General features: G+C 41.2%; 1 protein-coding gene across 1 annotated transcript in view; it reads right to left on the reverse strand.

The window, feature by feature from the left end:
• Window positions 1–951: 951 nt before the first annotated feature.
• The window catches only part of ELOC (elongin C), a 25,711-nt gene continuing 5,665 nt past the window's right edge, over window positions 952–20,997 (reverse strand). Inside the window, exons 2-4 of the mRNA XM_019527815.1 lie at window positions 10,157–10,216; window positions 6,912–7,055; window positions 952–5,200 (exon numbers count right to left, since the gene is read on the reverse strand). Of these exons, the coding sequence (XP_019383360.1) occupies window positions 5,010–5,200; window positions 6,912–7,055; window positions 10,157–10,160 (339 nt within the window). The 5' untranslated portion in view covers window positions 10,161–10,216 and the 3' untranslated portion in view covers window positions 952–5,009. The remainder of the gene's footprint in view (window positions 5,201–6,911; window positions 7,056–10,156; window positions 10,217–20,997) is intronic.

The following is a 20,997-nucleotide window of genomic DNA, read 5'->3' on the forward strand; positions in this document are numbered from 1 at the left end:
TTCTATAGAAAGTACTGCTAGTTTCATTTGATAATCTCATGACTATTTCTAATCTAAGTACTTCTCAAAGACTGCATGGTTAAAGTCCAAAACTGACTTAAAATATAAAAGATGTTGTATTAAATATTTCAAGTTTCACTTGACTTTGAAGATTATTTCTAGACTCAAGTGATGACGTGTCATGGTTGGAAAATTTTAAAAAACTAGTTCAATCTAGTATTTCTACAGGAAATTGTTTTATGAAGTAAGAAGCAGCTGAAAGCATACATGACAAAGCAGGCAGAAATCTTCAGAGAAAACTTGCTTTGTGGTAGATAAAAAAAACCCAGAGCTTTTCTGACAACATATTTATACTTACTAAGTTGATAGCTAAAGTCGTCACTATTGTTTTAACATCTGGTTAGAGTAACAGAATTTATATAGCAAACTAAGATTAGTAACTTATTACCTGTAGCTCCACATAGTGGCGATTAAGCATTCAATTAAAGATGCATGAAGTTGGTGATACTACCTGTGCAGAAGGGGAAAAGTGTTCCTACCAATTATTTGAAAAGGCCATTTGAAATTTGAATTGAAAAGGATATTCAGAGTAATAATTTAAAATTTTTAACTTCAAATTAGCTTCTGGTTGAGTTATCACTAAACAAAAATCTCATAAACTTAAAGGTTGGTAAGAAGCCGAGCTCCAGATGGATGAAGACCTACCTTAAACATCTGTAGATCCCTATTAGCTTCAAAATAGTGCTATTTAGGGGAAAAAAATTACCACTGCATCAAGATGTTAATTTTCTACTTGACAGCATGTTAACATTATTCCAGCTTTGCCAGCACTATCATAAACACCATATTTTATTTTGATATTTTTAAAATTACATTTTATTACTAAACTTACAAAGTTAAGAATTCAAATTGGTACTTTCAAGAAACAAAAGATGCATTAGTCATACTTGGTAAAGTAATTTTAATTCCCAGGCTCTCACTCATATGAGGCTACAAAAATGTGTGTTATGGCTTTGCCCTCAGACCTTCCCATCAAACAAGTTGATTTTTTTTTTTTAAGTTGAAATATTCCATTCTTGCCTGAAAGGTAAATGTGATTTTAGCTTTTTCTACAGTTAACTGCATTATATCCAAACAGAATTCCCTTCGCAGAAATGATCAAAGGAATTACTAAATTAATGCAGCCAAGTTGCACATTTCCTCCCAAAACTAATATTTTTCACCTATGATATAATCTTCACTGCTTGTCTACATTTTCATATTTAAGGAACTACAAAGTTTTAGTTCATGCCACACAATTAGACCCATTAGAAGAATACTTAAAAGATTTTTATTGAATAGATATAAAAATCCTTGTGTTGTATTTTCCTTTTTTGGCTGCCCTAATTAGGTCACTCATGCAAACTCTTCTCCCAAGTGAATCAGAACGTCCAGTACTTTTTACTCTTCTAGGATGCATATATTTCATTCATGTGCAACACCAATTTCACAGCACTTGTATTTGCTCTTCATATCACCACTGTAGCTCTTTTAAAAAGAAAACCAGTTCCAATAGTTGTTCCATTTTTCACAGAATTCCTAAAAGCTGAACTCTTTTTTTCCCATGGGGAAAAAAAAACTGTTGAATGGCAGGTTTGCCAACAGCAAAACTTTGGTCCACCTGTTGTAAGACTACATAGGCAACTAATTTATGCCCCAGATCTGATTCACTTTAACACAAAAAGTTGCTAGGATATTTCTTCCTTCAGTTGTTGATTTAAAATATGCCACAGACCTAGAATCAATATCTCTGTAAGACCCACAACACTGTTGTGCTTTGCTCTGCCATAGCAAATTATTTAGGGGCTGGGAAGGGGGAGGAAACCATTTTTTAAGCTTAATGGGTACTACAAATAACATAAGGAAGAAACAGGGAGCAGTCAGTACCCATTAACAATTTTGCAAGAAATAAACACACATACTATTATACAAAAACACCATATTGTCACTAGACAATTAACGCTTCGAACTTTGGCTGTATTCAACTTCAGCATTTATGAGTCTGAGAATATTGGCTTGTAATGAAGCCTTGTAAGTATATGCCCTTTTTGAACCAGATTTAAATCTCAAAACCAAATAAGAACTTCAACACGCTGAATGGAATTTCGATGGCTTAGGGACACATCTCTTTCTGTACTAGGCTGTTTTATGTTTGATATGATCGATTATAGATACATATTTAAGTGTACAAGTTAACCCTGTGTTACAATCAAAAAAACCCAAGTTTCCCATTCATAAATTTAGACCAGGCTAAACATCAAAACGTATGCTTCTACTTACGGTACAGTTAGAAACACGCATAAAAGCAATCTACAAAGTTGGCTAGCATAAGGGAAAAAAGCGAATTGAATGTTAAGAGGCTTCAATTAAAAATTTCCAGTAAGGTTAGAAATGTCACAAAAATTAGTCTTATTAGTTGGGTACTTATGTTATGAGAATAAGTGTTTAATATCAGGGGAAGGAAAGATTGGCATGTTCCGCCCACCTGCAACCAAGGTATCTATTTTATATTTACAATTTGTGTACTGTATAGTTATGAAAACTGATTTCACGTATGAACAACTGCTCCAAAGTTAGTAGTCACAAACCAACAAAACACACCAAATTTTAGAAATTTTCCATTCTGAAATTTATTTAGAACTCAGGAAGTAAGTGTGGTAGCTTTCCAATTGTGTATTAAGAGCATACCCATTTCTTTGTGAATTAAGTTGCACTAGGTTTCCCCCCTCCCCCACATTTGTAACAGCTTCTTAATGAGGTGGGTTTTAAGCAATGCATTCCAGGACACCATCCCGTTTTGTCAATGTTCAAAGACACTTCAGTTTCAGTTTAGTGTCTCTTACAACATCCAGAACATGGAATAGTTATCCAGGAATACAACAGCCATTTTATCACACTATACTGAAGTACAGTCACAGAACACAAATTATTGTAATGGCATCTTTAAAAAAAAAAAAGTTTATTAATTTTTCCCCTGATGAAGTCAAAATAATCTTAGCTTACACTTGAATTCAAAACATTTTAAACCTGAAGCTACTCAAATTAAGTTTTCTATCTTTAACAACTCAAGACCCCTCAAAATGAAATGAGGGTACAATCACTAAATATCCAAATCACAAATCACTGGAATCTTTGGAGTTATTTTTCTACTGGCTTGAATAAAAGCAGCATAATAGGTTTTTTGTTTTAGTGCTCTGGAAAATGAGCTACTAATAGCACTGAGCAGAGCTGGGAAAATAAAATACAATCTTTCATACAATGTCTTCCAACACACTTCAACATCTCCAACTTGTGTAGGTAACTGAGCCCAAAAATGTGAGTAAATGTCAGCTAATCTACCACCATACTGACATACGTCATCTTGTCCATTGAGTCCATTTTATTTAAGCCCAGAAAAAAAATTTGATTTCATACTTAGGTCAATTTACTACCTACTTAGGTCAAACTCCTTTGTGTGCAGCAAACTGCATAGTACACATCAAGTTTTAATCCAGAAAAAAAAATTATAAACCTATTTGCCAACCAGGTATGACAAGATTTCATGATCCCTTAAGGCCACCATTAGTTGGTTAATACACTAATAAGAGAACCCATCATCTATTTGTGGTATTTCCACAACAGACCAGAGCCACCTCTCTCTCAGAACTGAAGCAATGACAACTGATATAGATGGCTCTTTTGTCATCTCTCATTACCAATTACATATATCACTCATCTACAGAGGGTTTTGTAGTAGAAGTCTCCAGGCTGTCACTCATAGTAATACTGTTCACTGCGTTTGTCTTATGGAAACTTGGTCTGAGAGAAAAGTGGATGCAACAGGCAATTATCAACAGAAACCAAGGGATGATTATATGTTCCACTGAGCATTCATATAACTAGCTTGTCAATCCTTTTTGCTCAACATATTCGTGGAAATATTGGATATTTAGGAAATCTTAAAGGAAACAAAAAAAGGTCAGACACATAACTTAATGCCCCTTTTCTCCTAATAAAAGTCTCTCCAAATTTTCAGTTTTTCTTATGAAAGTAAGGGGAAAGCATGGGAGGGGGAAAGGATAAGGAAGAGAACTACCTCTGTGGCAGCCACCTTTAGGATGGTTTAAAGGCTATAAAACCAAGAGTAAATACAGAGTTTACATGACTTATCACAAACAATGGGAAAAAGCTATAGTCAGCTATTATATAAAACTAATATCAGGTCAAGTGAGAGTACATTATGAATAACCTTACATGTTATACAGAAAATAGTATACACACAAAATTGAGAGTTTGCATTAAGAACTAACTTGGTTATTTATATTTTTTCTCTAAAAGCTACTGTGACCTGAACATTAAATGGATAGAAGGGAAAGGGTGAATTAAGTTACATGAGAAAACTGAATCATATTCTTTGCATTTCCAAAACATAGCCAAGTTAAAATAAAGCATAAAAAATTCCCCTACGTAGTCAGTTTTCAGTCTAAAGTGAATGTTTTTGCCAGTTTACAAATCCTTGAAAGTGGGTATTTAAGATGCAAATGCTAATGTACTTCAGTTTTAACTATCCTAAAGGACAACTACTCTGTAAGGAGATCAAGTTTAGATGTTTAGAAATTTCAATGGTTAAAAACCCTAAACATCTACACATGAGGCTAGAATTAGCTTTTACAAAGCACTGGCCTATGTATTTTATAATTGCATTAAAAGAAAATTCTACCACACCTAAAGGATAAGGCATAGCCATCTACTAACTGGTACATTTGTTTTATTTGTCTTGGTTTGGGAAAAGGCCTGTATTTGTGTAAGCAGCAAAACAAATTTCAACTTGAATGACTGCTATGCAAGAAGACTGAAGGCAACTGCCTCTGCAGTGAACTTTACAGTTCTCAATCTCACACACGCAACATGCTATCTGAAAAAGGTACTAACTGAACTACGGGTATTAAATACTGAAAAAAGTTTTACATTTTTATTATAATTTATTTTATTTAACAATCTAAGAAGTTTGCAGCCATCAGAAGTTCCAGTGCAATTTCAGGTGCAATTGGGAATTCAGGAATCTCCGTCGAACTGTTAGTGTAGCGAACCTTGTAGGTGAAATACATGCATACTTTGGATAAGACATGGGATGGAATCTCTCTAAAATTCACCTCATTTGTTTCGTTTTCTGCAAACTGTCCTATAAAATAAAGAAAAAAAGGGAAAAAAAGTTGGCACCACAATGTTTCAAAAATGAAAGCGTATTTTATCGAATGTAAGCAAACCTAGCTGCAATGGTGAGGGAAGTCCTATGCTGCTGGATATATTTAGTGTACAGTGGACACGTTCATTAAATAAGGAACCAAGTCTAACCCAGGTGTTTGCCCATCACCTACCCACTACAGAGTTTCTGTTATGCCTGCAGAGCCATTACAGCTTTGAAACCAAGTTGTTTATTAATGTCTGGACAGCTACATCTGTGTAAACACCCTTAGGACAGTCCAGCTTGAATTTACAGCATGGGAGGAAGTGAGAAACAGTGCAGATTTAAAGTAATGTTAAGTCACGTAGCCTAACTAGGAAGTTTTAACAATAAGGACAAATTAGTGAAGTAGAGAGATTTAAAGTAAATAAGTTTAATGGATATATCTGTGGATTTTTTCAAGTCTAAGTTTAGATTTTTATTTAAGGGCACTGTAGATGCAAGTGATTTTTGTGACATATTTGACCAAACCAACTGAGAGGTTTTCTTCTTCCGAATAGCAATGAAATTTTTACCACATCAGGGTCATGCTCCTGTTCAATATGTTCCACAGAATATAAAATTTGGGGGACATTCAAAAGTATATTGTTATTTATCAATTAGATAGATTGGAGAATTCAAAAGTGTTAGAAACCGACTTATCTTGAATTCCATTTGCTGGCTGCAACAAACATGGGCATACCCAGTACTTTCTTTTCTTTTTCTGTGATTGATTTTTGGAGCACCTTCAACTAGGAAGGGCCCAGATATGCTAGTTGTATTACTGAGGCTCTTTTGTAACTACAGATTATTTCTTTGATGGCAAAAGTAATAGAGGGAAAGTACTGAGAATTTTGAAGATGCTCCAAAAATAATTCACAAGAAAAAAAAATAGCTGAATTCCCTTTTCTCCCTAAAATTTTATCAAATTTCATTCACAGATCAGTTTTTGATTCTTCTCCAGTTTTAATACAAATTCATTTTGACTTGATATCCCCTTAGCCATACAGCAAAATGTCAACCCTACATTCAACATCATGATCCAATGTAATGGGGAAGCCAAAGTTAGTAATACCAATGTCATGGGAAAGCTGAAGTTAATAATACCACTAGGCTTCTATATTACTTTGTAATATAAGCAATATCCTTTTTTGCTCCTGTGAAATCTTAACATCTCAAAGATCACCAAGTGAATTTGAGGTCCAACAGCTAGAACCGTGTACTTGTTAAACTTTCACCCTGATGATTTTTTTTATATAAGAAGGTGCTTTGCAGTCATTTTAGCGGTCTGAAAAAAAAGCGACGCTGGGATCAGAAGGGTGGACTTGTCTTGCTTCATACTGCAGTAGCCATGGGGTAAGTCAAGATGCAGTCTAACTTATCCTTCCTTCTTCACAGCTCAGTGTTTGAGTGGGATGCACCTGGTACATACTCCAGGTTCTCAAATTTACCCATAGCAGGATATCCAAGAAAATACTAACCTGCAGATTGTTGCTGTTTATTTTGCCTATGGGTTGCTGGAAGATTTTAAGACATAGTCCCTATCTGACAGAAAAGTCCGGACTAGAAGTTACTATTCGGTAAACTTTTGTACGGTACATAATACACATGTAAACACTCAAATATAGGAAACTGAATGATAAGCAGATATAAAATGTATCACACTTACCTGGGCCACTCAACATTGCTTTTATTGTTCCTGATGTTAATGCATGCTCTCTTTTTACAATGAACTCATGACCATCAGAGGATATCAACTTCACATACATGGCATCAGGGCCCTCACACCCACCATATGTTTTCTCTTCTCCATCTATTAGAAAAAGGAAAAGATTAGTAGAGCATAATGCATGATTCATATTACTGGAACACTGAGGAACACTTCACTCTGTGCCTCTCCTCACAGTGTGAAGTCACAAGCCCCTTTTACAACTGAACAGAGAAAAGCAAGATCTTCCTAAGGTGCTAAGAGTGGAAAGGAGGAATAATCTTTAAACACCATTAAAATAAAGGTGAAGTTTCATTTGTAGGAGTTTAAGTATCCTGAACTCTTCAGCTTTCAATCTCATAGAGCTAAACTTTTAATAGATAGCAACCCATCTTTTCACTTTTCCTTGTCACCAATAAGTGTTAGAAAAAGTTATAAAAATATTAATTCAAGCTTAGCTTCCTATATTCCTCAGTCACATTTCTAATGCTAATAAATTAAAATGTAGTTAAGAATTTGCCAAATGAAGAATGATATATTTTACTGTTAAGTTTAAAACAGTAATCCTCAGAAAAGACACTTAACTGGCATTAGTAGGTTAATTAAACAGATACCATCAGCTGAAGTCATTTTGGGGAAGTTTTACTTGTAATAGTAAGCAAAATTTCAGTTTCTTTTGGACTTTTGACAGAACTTGCACAAGAGGAGATAAAATAGGGCCAAACCAGAATCAATCCCTCCTTAGCACATGCCAAACTCAGAACTATGCAGGAAGAAATCCCAATTCTGGATCAGTATATTTGCCTCACTTAATTGAACAGCTGCCACATCTTATCTCCTCCCCTCCGTCTTGGCTCATTCATTCCAAGTTCTTTTTGATCCCAAGTAGCTTATTCCTCCAAGCTGCCTCTGCATTTTGCCTCCCTTAAACCAACACACGTGCTGCCTTCATTTTGTTCCCTTTGCTTGTGTGTCATGCCAGTTTCCCCTCAGCATGAGCTCTCTTAATATACTGGATTTTATTATCCACTATAAAACTTTATAGGCCAGATCCTATTTCACTTATTTCGCATCTAAGTGGACTAAGGTGCCCAAATACAATCTTATTTCACTCTGTTTGAGCCCCTGAAAAAATGTTAATACAAAAAGGTGGGTGGGTCCTCCTCCTCACCACTTATTTGAGGAGTTAGTATTAATACTGAAAGTGACAGCATGTTACAATAGTAAGGAGCCTGAGATTCTAGCAAGATGACAGAATATTGCACAGAGGACTTAATAGATGGAGCAGAATCTGGCCCATATGAAGCTAAATTTAAAAGCAGGAAGGCTATCTTTGTCATGTACAATTTCAGTACCATGTAAATTCAGATGTACATCTATTGTATATAGAAACTCTAGATCGCATTAATAGGTCAGGTCCACATGAGCAGGTACGTGCCTTTACAGCAACATAAGTAGAGGTACAAAGTTGTGCTGCTACTTTGTGCCTTAGTGCATGTCCCTGCCTGTGTGCTTTGTAGCAGGACACATTGTTCCGCTGCTCCACATGCAGCAAGGGCTGGGAGGGTGGGGAGGGACTGCGCTGGCTGGGGCACAGGATGCCTCAGCAGGCGCTAGCCATCCCTTGCACTGAGGCACTGTATCCCAGCCAGCCAGGGAGTGCACATGGAGATGGGGAACCAGCCAGCCCAGGGCTACCTGCTTCCCCATCTTGAGGCACCCTGTGCCATGGTCAACCAGGGAGCAGCTGGCTGAGGTACAGGGTGCCTCAACATGGGGGCTCCACAGCACACAGAAATGGGAGAGCAGGCAGCCCAGGGCTCTGCGTTTGTTCCAGCACTTGTCACTTTGGAGTGGTTTGCACCAGTTTTTTTCTAGTTTTTGTTCTTTGGGGGGTTTTTTGTTACCAGGAAATCTGAGTAAAAGTTTCGTCCTGGCACTGCAAATTAGCAGTGCTGAGCACTGATTAATGTGCAACTCGTGTGGTTTATAGTGCAACAAGGAGGTGTGCAGCGCCACAAACCGCATGTGCCTACATGTTTGGATCCAGTCATGATATGCGCATAAGAAATTCAAGTGGCTTTACTTTCTTTGGCTTATGAATTACTCGAATCTGAGACTACCCTAAATTTAAGAGGACCCCCCAATAATTAGATTCTATACATGGAATATTTATAAATGTATTATTATTTTCCAGGTGTAGAATCCAATTACTAAAGCTGCGGTTCCCAACCTCAGGTCACGACCCAAATGAGGGTCGCGGGGGCAATGGACAAAAGGACACAAAGGACGAACCACACCACGTTCCAGGAGCTCCCCCACCCTCAGGCTGCCACCACCACTGCACTCTGGTCCCAGCAAAAAGTCACGGCAAAAAAAAGGTTGGGAACCACTATATTAAAGGGTTATCTTTAATTCATCCCTCCAACAGCAGCAGGGGGCAGGCAGTGGGGAGGCAGTTGGTATTGCTCTCCTCCTCACCCCACCAGCCTCTGCTCCATGGCAGCAGATTTCATCCCTCAGTCCAGCTGAGGACAATGAGCATGTGGCCCCAGCTCTTGCAGCAGCTGTGAGAGCTATGTGCTGGCGGGGCTGGGGCTGTGTTCATTGCCCCAGGCTTCAGCACCTACACAGCCTGGTGACAGGGAGAAAATGTAAGGTGGGGAGAAAAAGAGGCAGGCAGGGGAGCAGAGGCTGCAAGGAGGGGGAGGGAAAACAAGCTGCAAGGGGGAAATACTGGGATGCAGAGACGGCTGGGGAGTTGCAAGGAAGACAGGCAGGCAGGCAGTATGTGTGGTTATGACCCTGACCCAAGTTAGGGGCTAGAGCCACAGCCAGAGCAGCCACATCCCCGCCCCCACTATGTTAAATGGAGGGAAACAACCTTATCTTAGAATTGAGTAAAATATGGTACATTTCCTCTTACAAATTAACAACACTGCATTAAAAGCCACAGTTTATAACAACATAACATTGTTCGATATGCAAAATTTTATCGCTCATCTACACTAAAAACCCTGTGGGTGTGTAAATGCCATTCACTTTTAAAGCAGCAGGCCAAAGGCAACTTAATCAGCATTTTTAATCTACTGAGACACTATTCCTACTCAAGACCATCATCACTCTAAAACACTTATAGGTGGTTCATGATTTATTAAACTGTGAAGAAAAAAAAAAAAAAAAAAAAAATCAGAAAGTGAACTTACCCATTCTCTCCTTATTAAATGTTTATTTCTTTGCCACAGCGGCTTCTGCAACAAGGTAGTCTGAAGACAAAAAATATTGATACAAGAAGTGTCAACGATACATTTTAGTCAGTGGTACAATAAGTAATTTCAGAAAATCAGAGATCAAGTGACCCTGTTGACCTTAAGGCACTGATAACTATCTGAACATAAATTTGATTTTTTTTCTTTTATGATTCACATGTACATACTAAAAATAAATGTTCCTTACATTGCACTGTCAAGACACACATTTTTCTGTCCAGAGACTGTCTTCAACTTTACAAAGTGAAACCAAAATGTAATCTCACTAGACTTTATAAAATTAAAAATATACCCCTTGGTTTTTCTAAAGCCCCTGGCTGCAAAGTATTGAGACAGGGGGAGGGAAGGAGGGGTGACTTGCATGTTTAAAGTGTCAAATGGGAGCATTCCTGGAAAAACAAAACAACACACACACACACCCCCACACACACCAAGAAAATAAATATTTTAAATATATTATCATAATGAAGTCAGTTCTGGTGAAAGGTTTAAGAGTAAGGGCTTGTCTACTTGGGGAAATTTGTGCACAGGTGTGAGTTTACAGTTAAACTATTCTTCAGACACCCCCTACATGGATTCCTTTAATGTACACTAAGACTGCCTGTGTGACATAGCTTACTCCACTTTGATATGGAACTTGTAACTCTCCAAGAAGAGTATACACCTTACAGAGAAAGTACTCATTACATTACTGGCGCTCAACCTTGGGTCACAACTTAATTCACAGTTGTGTGAAATTTGCCCCTTCCACCTGCGGGGCTCTCCCAGTGCACGGTCAATGAAGCTCTCGCCACTGCTGTCCCCCTGCGATGCCAGCCCAGCCCAGGCTCTGCTGGTGCTGCCAGGCATGAGCGAGTTTGTGTTGGGGGCGGAGGTCAAGATAAAAAATGGTTGAGAGTCACTGCATTACATGTTAGCATGCACCAAGACAGTGAGGACCACCCTTTCTGGCAGGTGAGCCACAAATTAGCCCCATACTCTCCCCAAATGCAACTCCAATCCCCTTCCCCTGCCTAATCCGCTCTTCTACTTTCTGCTTCTGGCCCTATCTGCTGCAGTGCCGTCTGTTCCCTCCCTGATTTGCCACCTGCTGCCCATGCCACTTGTGCGCGTTGGCCACTCCTGCACTAAGTCTCCAAGTGGGGAACTCATGCAACGTAGCAAACATACTGTACAGTGCGAGTTTTCCTTACTGATTAAAAGGTTTGTGGGGAAGCTAACAACTGTAAACTGAAGGGTTTATCTGCAAAACAAGCTAGTGTGGGCTGCTGCGATACAAGCTTTGTTCCAGACTTGTAAAGAAGTTTTTCCTTATGCCTAATTTGAAGCAATCTTCAAGCAGTTTGTGCCCATTGTTTCTTATCTTCCCCTGGGATGCCTTGGTGAACAGATGCTCCCCCAGGCCCTGATGTATGCCCCTAATATAGGCTGTCATCAAGTCACCTCTGAGTCTTCTCTTTTCTAGGCTGAAACGTCCCAAATCGTTGGGCCTCTCCTCCTCTCTCCAGCCCTCTAATCATGCGTGTGACCCTCCTCTGGACTCTCTCGAACTTGTCTGCACCCTTCCTGAACCGTGTCAAATGACTCATGCTTGAACAGACAATGAACAATGGTTCCCCATCCTCCAAATTAATTTATAAAGACAATTCGGTAACAGTGTTATCTCCGCTTTACTGAAAAAAAAAAGCAAACATTTTGCCCTTACTGACTCGAGCCAAATTTGAACCAAAAATCTTGCAGGTGAGAAGCTCCTGAATGCAAGATGATTCTGAGATGGACATGTTCCAACTACTCCGCATAGTATAGTTCTCTTAACTTCGGTACAAAAAAAAGATGGACTCAAACTAGGACAAGTGTCGAGAGGGACTACAAGGATGATCATGGACATGGAAAGCCTACTGTATGAGACTAAAAGAGCTTGGTGTGTGCAGCCTGGCAAAACAAAAGCTGAAAGGCAAATAAATACAAGTGGCGTCTATTAACAAGATCAGGAGGAAAATCCCTCAGAAGGAAAAAGAGCAAGTTAAGCAGAAGAGTAACACTGGCCCAAGAACAAGTTTGTATAACCACTGTAGCAGGCTGACATGCTCTTAAGCAGACCCAGGAGGCAGTTTCCTTATAAAAGCCACTCAGTTCTTAGTTCCAGTCCACTTCTTATCCATGCAGAAGGCTTCTCACCACAGCAGGCAAAACAAGAACAGGTGCAAAGAACAAACCAACAAACCAACCTTTGGTCTTTCTTCAGACCTGGAGGAGTGACACGGGCCTTGTGCTTCTCCCTAAGCACAGCCCACTCGCTCTTCCTCAGCTTCCCTACCAGGCAGCTTTTAAATTCCCCTGAGCCCAGCCAATTCTGTCAACTGGCCTGTTGTTCCTGAGCAGGTTGGCTATCATCCCCTATTCTCCTGCAGCTGGGCTCCAGGCCTAAATCCAAGCACCTTGTTACCACCATGTAACAAAAATTACTTGAAAATCAGCAGAAGATTTCTAATTTTTAGACAAACTAGGTTCCAGAACACAGCTTTCCAGCAATATTAAGTGCAACAAAACCAACTAGTTTTAGGGTGCAACTTGCTCAGTTTATATGTTATATGGTACAACACATTAATTGGATTTGATACAGGAGGTTCCTTCTTATAAAAACTGGCTAAAATGCATCAGTTTAATGTTATAGCTGGAAAAGTTACGAATAATCAGCAGTGCAGGGGCTGACAGAGAAGATAAAGGTACCATATTTCCTTGCATATAAAACACACCAGCAGATAAAACATGCACCCTCTTTTTGGAAGGAAAAATGCAGTGGGAGGAAGAGGGAATTTTCAGAGTCATGGCTAACTGCATGATAGAGTAAGTCTTCCTGGAAACTGTGTCCAAAAAGGTGTGGCATGAGGAAGTTCCTAATGCCAGGTGCCTCACCCAGACTGTCTCCTGGGATGCCGCACTTCTTAGGCACTATGTTTCCAGGAGGACTTACTTTATGTCACACAAGGTTAGGCCCTAGACCATTACAAGGGCAGTGGTGAGACTGTTAATTCTTCATTATAAACAATTATTTATATAAATTCCTATAAATCAAGTGCTGTTTCCACATCAAAAGCCTCAAAGATACTACCAGCAGCTTGCTTCCTGCTTCAGGCACTATCTGCAGTACTCAGTCAACAGCTACATCCGTGAGAGAATTAAACACAGGACTCTACCTCCTCGGCAGCTATTTGGCATACTGTGTCCCCAGGATTGCTTTTTTCCAGTGAAGAAAACTGCATCCCCCCTTAAAACAAACACTCCCCATTTTAGGTGGCTGATTCTCAGGGGGCAAAGGTGTGTTGTATGCAAAAAAATAAAGTAACCAAACATGGGGGGTTACATCCCTGACCAAACAATTAGAACACAAATTCTGAAGAAAAATCCATTTGAAAGTGGAGAAAGGGAAATGAAGCTTTAAGACCAACACATTGGATTTTATTGTTTTTTCATACATTTTGTCCATGACATGGATTTCAAAAAAAAAAAAAGAAAAGAAAAGAAAAACCACACTAAAGCAGGGGTTAAGGGCAAAACTGCAAACAGTATTTTAAGCATCTAAAGATACTTAGTGAAAAATCAGATGCTCAGGCACTTTTGAAAGTCTCACTAGATTCCTGTCTACATCGTAACGGCATGCAATGCCTGGAGATCTGGCCCGACTTAACCAAGGTCATATTGCATCCATGGTAAACAGGAATGAAAGACCAGGATTCTATACCTGATCCCATGCTCCCTTCCCTCTACTACATGTCCCACAGAAAACCATATTAACAAGCTTAATGCGTTTCCCTTGCGGCAGAGACTGATGTTGCATTACCAATCCAACTTACGTCCTGGCTTAACTCCCAAAAGGCATGTATATTAGACTATCAATAGTAGTCTAATATACATGTCAGTATCTCCTACATACAAGTACAAAAAGCCAGAGCAACATACGTGGAGGCTAGACAGAGAAAAAAGAAATCTTAAATATATTTAAATTGTAGAAGTTGCTACATGATCATGATTTGATGCAACGCATGATTCTAAGGAAAGGAAGCCTTGAAGCAAAGATACTGGACTTGAAAAATGTATTTCAACTCTGAGAAATAACAGGAAACTTGGCATGAATGGACAAAATCAAAGGAAAGCGAGTCTGAGAAGTTGGCAGGTGGAGGCTCAAAAGATGAAGCTATTTCAATGCAGAGGGATGATAAGAACTGGAAGAGATTGATATGGCCAGAAGGAGAGCTTTTACTCATCTGAGAATCAATAGAAACCCATGCAGAAGAAGAAACCCATACAGACAAAGGAGACAGAAGAAAGGGCATGAACTAAATATATCAAAGGAGAAGTATGAGCTTATAAAGGACAACAACAACAAAAATAAGGAAAGAAAAGCCAAAACATGAGTTACAAAAACTTCTACAAATATGTCAGATTGAAGAGACACCAGGGAAACTGCAGATCAATGGAGACAAGCTCTTAATGGAAGACACAAACAGGGTGGAGCTGCTGACTACCTACTTTGCTTCAAACTTCATAAAAAGTACAGGTTTCCCCTTGATTTATACAGGTTTTGTATGTGCGAATTTGCTCTTATGCAATGGTCCTTTTTATACCACAAATTCGTTATACGCAAGATAAATTCACTGTTATGCAATTGGTGTGGTGGAAGCCCACAGTCAGCTTTGTGCGGTGCATTGTGGGAGTGACATGCACTAAAATATATGCTCCTGTGTGGATCTCTGTTCCTCACTTGATGTCTGCGACATGTTTCTGTAGTTGCCATCCCCATTATGGCTTCTAAGTGCCCCACTAGTTTATCTACTACCCCTCTCCCTGGTCCAACAATGAAGCACAAGAGGTGTATGCCCAGACCCAATGATCAGCAAGGCAGTGCACCATGTTCTAGTTCTTGAAGCCTCACCCCACTGGTGTTGGAAGGCGATAAGAACCCTATGCCTGTTGATTCTCCTAGGGATGTTACCCTGTCTGTACCTCCTACCAGTGACGTGGAATCTGACATAAAAAAACCCTTCACCACCCTCTCTTTACACCTACTAAACATTCACCACCACTCTGTGCTTGTGTGTACTGTCTGCTGTTGGCAAGTACCAAAATTGCCTTGTAAAAGTGGTAGAAATGGGTCTGGGGGTCAGCACATCGAGGTCTTGGAACATATCCCAATTTGTTATGTTGTAAAGTGGGTTCCCTTGATGCAAATTGGAGTTAGGCACTGTTTTCCAGGAACGCATGTACCACATAAAGCAAGGGAAACCTGCAAACTGCAACCAGATGACTAGCAAAAATTATATAAATAAAGAAGGAGAAAGGCTGCATGTAAGTAAAGAACATATCAGAAAACTATTTTGCATGAATATGAGTCAGCAATGCCAGTCAGGATTCACTAGAATGCTGGAAAAGAATAGCTGAAGAAATCTGGAAACCACTTGCAATACTATCTGCAAATTACTGGATGACAGGCAAGATCCCAGAAGATTAGAGAAGAGCTAACGTATTGCACTTGTAAGAAAGGGGAAAAAAGTGAGGTTCCATGGAATTACAGACCAGTCTATCAGGCTCCTGCCACTGTATGAACCCCAGAAGGGCACAGGGATCTGCACAGGGTGGGGCAGGCTGGAGCTGGCACTGCACAAGGCTCTTCTCTGTGGGGGCTGGGCTCTGAGTGGGTGGCAGAGGCACTGGGAAAATGCTGCATCCACCCCAAATTTCACCGCTGCTCCAGTCCCAGCACCACTGCCACCAGCCACCTGGCACTGCCCCAGCTCAATGCCCCATCTCCACCCATGCACTGGGAAGAGCCGGGACTGTGCTGGGAGGATCTCTGGGGTTCAAAAAGCCTGCAGGGAAAAACAAAAAAACTAGAACAGAGCACACAAGGGCAGCACGCACTGCTCAAAAGCAGTGCCCAGCCATCTGGAACTGCACTGCAGCTGCCAGCCAGGCTCTGTGCAGCTGAATCGCTGCTGCTGCAGCCCTGGGTGGCCCCCAGGATCCCAGGTAGGGCTGCTGGGGTCAGCCTAGTGCTGGCCACAGCCTCCCCTACCCCACCCAGGGTAACTTGCCGCATGCCAAAGTGTGCATGACATGGGCATTCCCTGGGGACAAGTTGTGGTGGTGCAAGGTGCACTGCCACTACTTGTCCCCAGGGTACCAGACATTCACATGAGTGTAGACATGACCAACAGGTCTCAAATCTTTTAACCCTGCCATAAAAATGATTTAGAAATACTGTTCTCCCCTACCATAGAATGCAAGAAATGAGGCAATGCATCTGAACAACATATTTACAATATGGATGTTTTAGGGCTGTCAATTAATTGCCGTTAACGTGCGCAATTAACACGTTGATCTGTTCCTCCATTCATTTTATTTAATGTGTTAATTGTACACGTGGTTTTGGAGCCTGCACCTAGAATCAGCTCCACTGCTGTCACCACCACCTCTGGGCTGCCCAGCAGGGCAGCAGTGGCAGTGCAAAGTACCACAGAGTTGCCTAGGTGCAGGCTCCAGGCTGTTTCAGCAGGAAGGTAGCTGGGGGCAGGGAAGTGGGGCACAGGCATGCACACAGGCCCACAGATGAGTAGCTACAGTATGCATGCCACCAGAAATGCAGCCAAGCTCTATGTAGAGCAGCACCCAGCAGGTAAGTCTATGGAGAAGGGGTGGGAGGGAGGGGCAGATCAAGGCCCCCAGTGAGGGAGTAGGCACGGGAGTGGGGACGGGGCAGGTCGTGGGATTGAGCTATGGGCAGCTCGTCCAGAGGCACAGAGGGGCACCTGCCTACCGCTGCACACCTCTGGGGGAGGCATGGGGGACATGTACCCCTCAAATTTGTGCAAGGGGCAGAGTCAGGCTGCTTGCTGTGGGCTGGGGTTTTGAGCCTTGCTGCCTTTGCCTCAGGAGCTGCGCACTGGTCACACATACCCTGCCTACCTGGCGGTGGGAGGCACAACATGCCTTTGCCCAGGGAACTGTGCAATGCCAGCAGAACAAAGCCCCAGCCCACAGCAGCCCACCTCTGCCCTGCACACAAGTCTGAGGGGCACAAGCCCCCCCATGCCTCCCTCAGGGGTGCACACAGCGGTGGGAGGCCATGCCTCCCCTGCAGCCCTGGACAAGTTGCCTATGGCTTCGTCCCATGATACACCCCAGCACTTGCCCTTCTCTTTTCCTTCCCATGGAGGCTTGATCTGCACCCCCCCGCCCCCACCTTCCCTGCCACAGACTTACCTGATGGGCACTGCTCTACACACTTCTGGGCTGCATTCCTATAGGATTATCATATTGCATTTTAAAAAAAGAGGACACCGGGGGGGGGGGAAGGGGGGCACACAGTGATATCCCCATGCCCTGCCCCTCTCTCCCAAGCCACAGCCCCCTACCCAGCACTGCTGCTGCACCTCACTCCTTACCCACAGTACGCCACATCCTGCCAGGGCATGCAAGCACTCTCCTCCCCAGGGTCCAAACCCACAAATCCCTGCCCCCACACTCCCCCCTCCCATACAAAGTACCTGCACAATTTTGCATAGTTTGGGAGGTTTTTTTTAGCTGTGCGATTAAATTTGTGATTAATTGTGGCTAATTATTTTAAGTCACACAACTAATCGCAATTAAAATTTTTAATCATTTGACAGCCCTTGTATATTTAAATCAAATATCAGGAAGAACTTTCCAAGTGCGAGCACACTGGGACCTTAACAGTCAACTAATTCAACATCTGGCTCATATGGAAGAATTGCTATTCTTATACCAGTCCAGAAACATACCTATCCAGCCTCTACCTGAAAAACTTCACTGAAGGAGATACCACAGCTTTCCTAGGCATTTACCCCAGGTCTTCACACAACAGCAAATACATGCAACATGCTTTCCACCACCCAAGTGGTTGAGCAGGTTGTTGTGGGTAAGAAGGGTAGAACAGGAACAGATATAGCCTCACTTCTATTGTGAAATCCATCAGACTTGGATAGAAATAATCTTTATGCTCGAGTCTAACTCCAACATGTTATATTCTTACAGTATGTTCTAGGATACCTATTTTTCAGAATACCAGAGAAGTAAAGTAATGTGAACACCTTCACCATCACTAATTAGCATATAGTACCTTCACAAATTTTCCTACCCCCAGATTTCAATACCACATTACGCTAATGAAAATAATCAATAAAGAAATGGATTAAGTGGACATCAGCTTTTTAACTGCACCAGTCGAGATTTAAGTTCTGTTTATAATCCAGGTTAGACATTTCATTCTAAGACCTTACATTTGTTTGTTTCTATATTACTACTCTTCCCCCCACCATTTTTAAAATGGCATTCACACTTCAGTTTCTTCACAGAATTGAACAAAGGAATTAGTGTAAATCAAAACTGAAGTACTTTAGTAGGCAAGCAAGAGGACAAGCCTGCACAGCATCAGATACTTTCAACCACCAAACTGGTACTTCCAACAGCAACCTGAAATGTATCAGGAAAGTAAACTAAGAAAAGATGGTGGGGGCAACAGTCAGGTATCACAATATATAAGGAGAATAGTTTAAACAGCAATCATACAACTAACATTATTTAGCAAGTTTGCCAGGGTTTTTTGTGTTTGTTTGTTTGTTTTTAAAGGTTACCAGTTTCAACTTCCTTTCCATTCTACAGGGAAAGTTAGTAGCTTCTGTCCAATAACAGAGAGAGTTCTTAATCATTGCCTGCCTGCTCCAAGTTTTTGTAGGACCTAGATTCCCACCCCCTCCCCACCTCATGATATTTATTCATTAAAAAAAAAAAAACCCAACCATTATTACATAGTTTATCTTGCAGAAAAAATAAATTACACTGACTGAAAAAAAAAAATCTTTTAAAAGGGACACCACCTCCTATATAAAGCTAATTTCTCACCCCACACTGAAATCAAAATTTGATTACAGGTTCATTTAAGAAAAATAAAACGTGAAATTTCACAATACTTATAAGTGTTTTGTAGTATAAAACACCGTAGCTGACCATGGTTCAAAGACTTCAGTTTAGCTTCAAAGATAGTTTAGTTTAACCTTAAATGAGGTTTCCCCCTCTACCTCTATTAAACAAACACATTCTTAAATTGAACCTGCCTTAACGCAATTCATCAGAAACATGAACAATGGCACACAAATATTAATTTTTTTTTTTTAAAAACTTTTCAAACTAGTTATCATGTACCAATAAGCATGTCCATATTGGCTCTGCAGGTGATGGAAGAGACAAAAAAAAAAAAAGAGGAAAGAGAATGGTAAAAGGACAACTCTACACAAGGAATGGCAACCTATAAATTCTCCATCATTGTGGTAGGAGTTACTCCCCGTCTCTTCATTTAACACAAAATGTTCTTATGAGGCGTTAAAAAACCAATTGGGTCTCCCAATTATTTCATCATAAAATGCCTCAAGCAAGCCTTCCCCCAAGCCCTTCTCAGAGGCCTACTTAGGAAAACAGACAACACTACCCTGCCTTCTGCCTGCCTGCCCCACCTCACCTGAAATAGTGTCAGACCAAGTTCAGGGAACTCTCAGGTGCCTTTTTTACTATCCCAACTAAAATCATTCCTCATTTGTACAAAAGCCAAAGGCTTCCAGAGCTTCCACTGATGCCAATGCTCTTTCCAATAAGCCAACATGGGATTACTTAAAAACATTCTTGATGTAAAGAAAAGTGACATGCAGAAGGAATTCCAGTTGCCTTCAGGAGAAAACAGTAACTTACAAGAAACATTTGGCATTAGAAAAGGAAATTAAGTTTACCAATTCAGTCTCCCTGTAGTGCCAGTCTTAGGGCACCATAACAGTATAAGAAGTGCCATACTGAGTCAGACCAGTGGTCCATAGTCCCACCAAGCCCCAAGACCTCTTGGTCAACCTCCTCCTGGCCCTCACCAAGCTAGTGATATATCTCACCAGAAAGGAGGCTCTGGCCAGGAGGATCCCCAGGGATCACTGGGGCCACTCTCCTGTCTCTGATCTGATCCCATCTCCTGGCAAAGTTTCACTGTGAAGTGAACAAGTCCAAGGAGCCAGTGGACAAGGGTCAGTGGGCCCTTTCCAGTGCGGTCTGCTTGGTGTGTCCCCCATGGTGCACTCATTTTAAAATTGGTGACCTCACTCCTTGCCTTTAGTTGTCCCCAAAAATCGAGAAATGATTTGCTGTCTACCTAGTGGCCTCACTTTTTAAGGGAGACTTATAGTGTTTCCTAGTGGGTATTGGCCCCCATTTACCACACCACGAAGGTTGCTCTGGCCAGGGGGAACCCAGGCAAGTGTGGGGTTGCCTTCCACTCACATCCCTGGGCATTTTCACTGGTCAGTATCCACAGGCTCCCTCGATTAATTCACGGGGCAGTGGGTGTCAGCGGGTGCGCTCTGCTTGGTGTCTCCTTCCAGCTCCTTTGTTATAAATCTGTGACCTCATTCCCTTCCCTTTCTTTTTATTTGTCCCACAAATTCAGTTGATACCTCTCCAGTGACTGCCCTTTAGGGGAGGAAGTTGTGTTTCCTTGTGGGTATTAGCTCAGGCTTCCCCATGGTATGACAAACAGATCTGGTCAGCTTCCTCCTGGCTCTAGCCAAGAAGGCCATCAAACAAACCAGGAAGGTGGCAATGGCCAGGAGGAGTCCAGGCCAGCATGGAACTGTTTTCCTGTCACTCCTCCACTCACATCTCCAGGCAAAGTTTCCCTGCTCAGCCTCCACAGGCTCCCTGAACTTGTTGGGGGGGGGGGGGGGGGG

Source organism: Gavialis gangeticus, unplaced genomic scaffold (genome assembly GCF_001723915.1).
Source record: "Gavialis gangeticus isolate Ggan-Ray unplaced genomic scaffold, GavGan_comp1, whole genome shotgun sequence".
Classification (NCBI taxonomy): domain Eukaryota; kingdom Metazoa; phylum Chordata; order Crocodylia; family Gavialidae; genus Gavialis; species Gavialis gangeticus.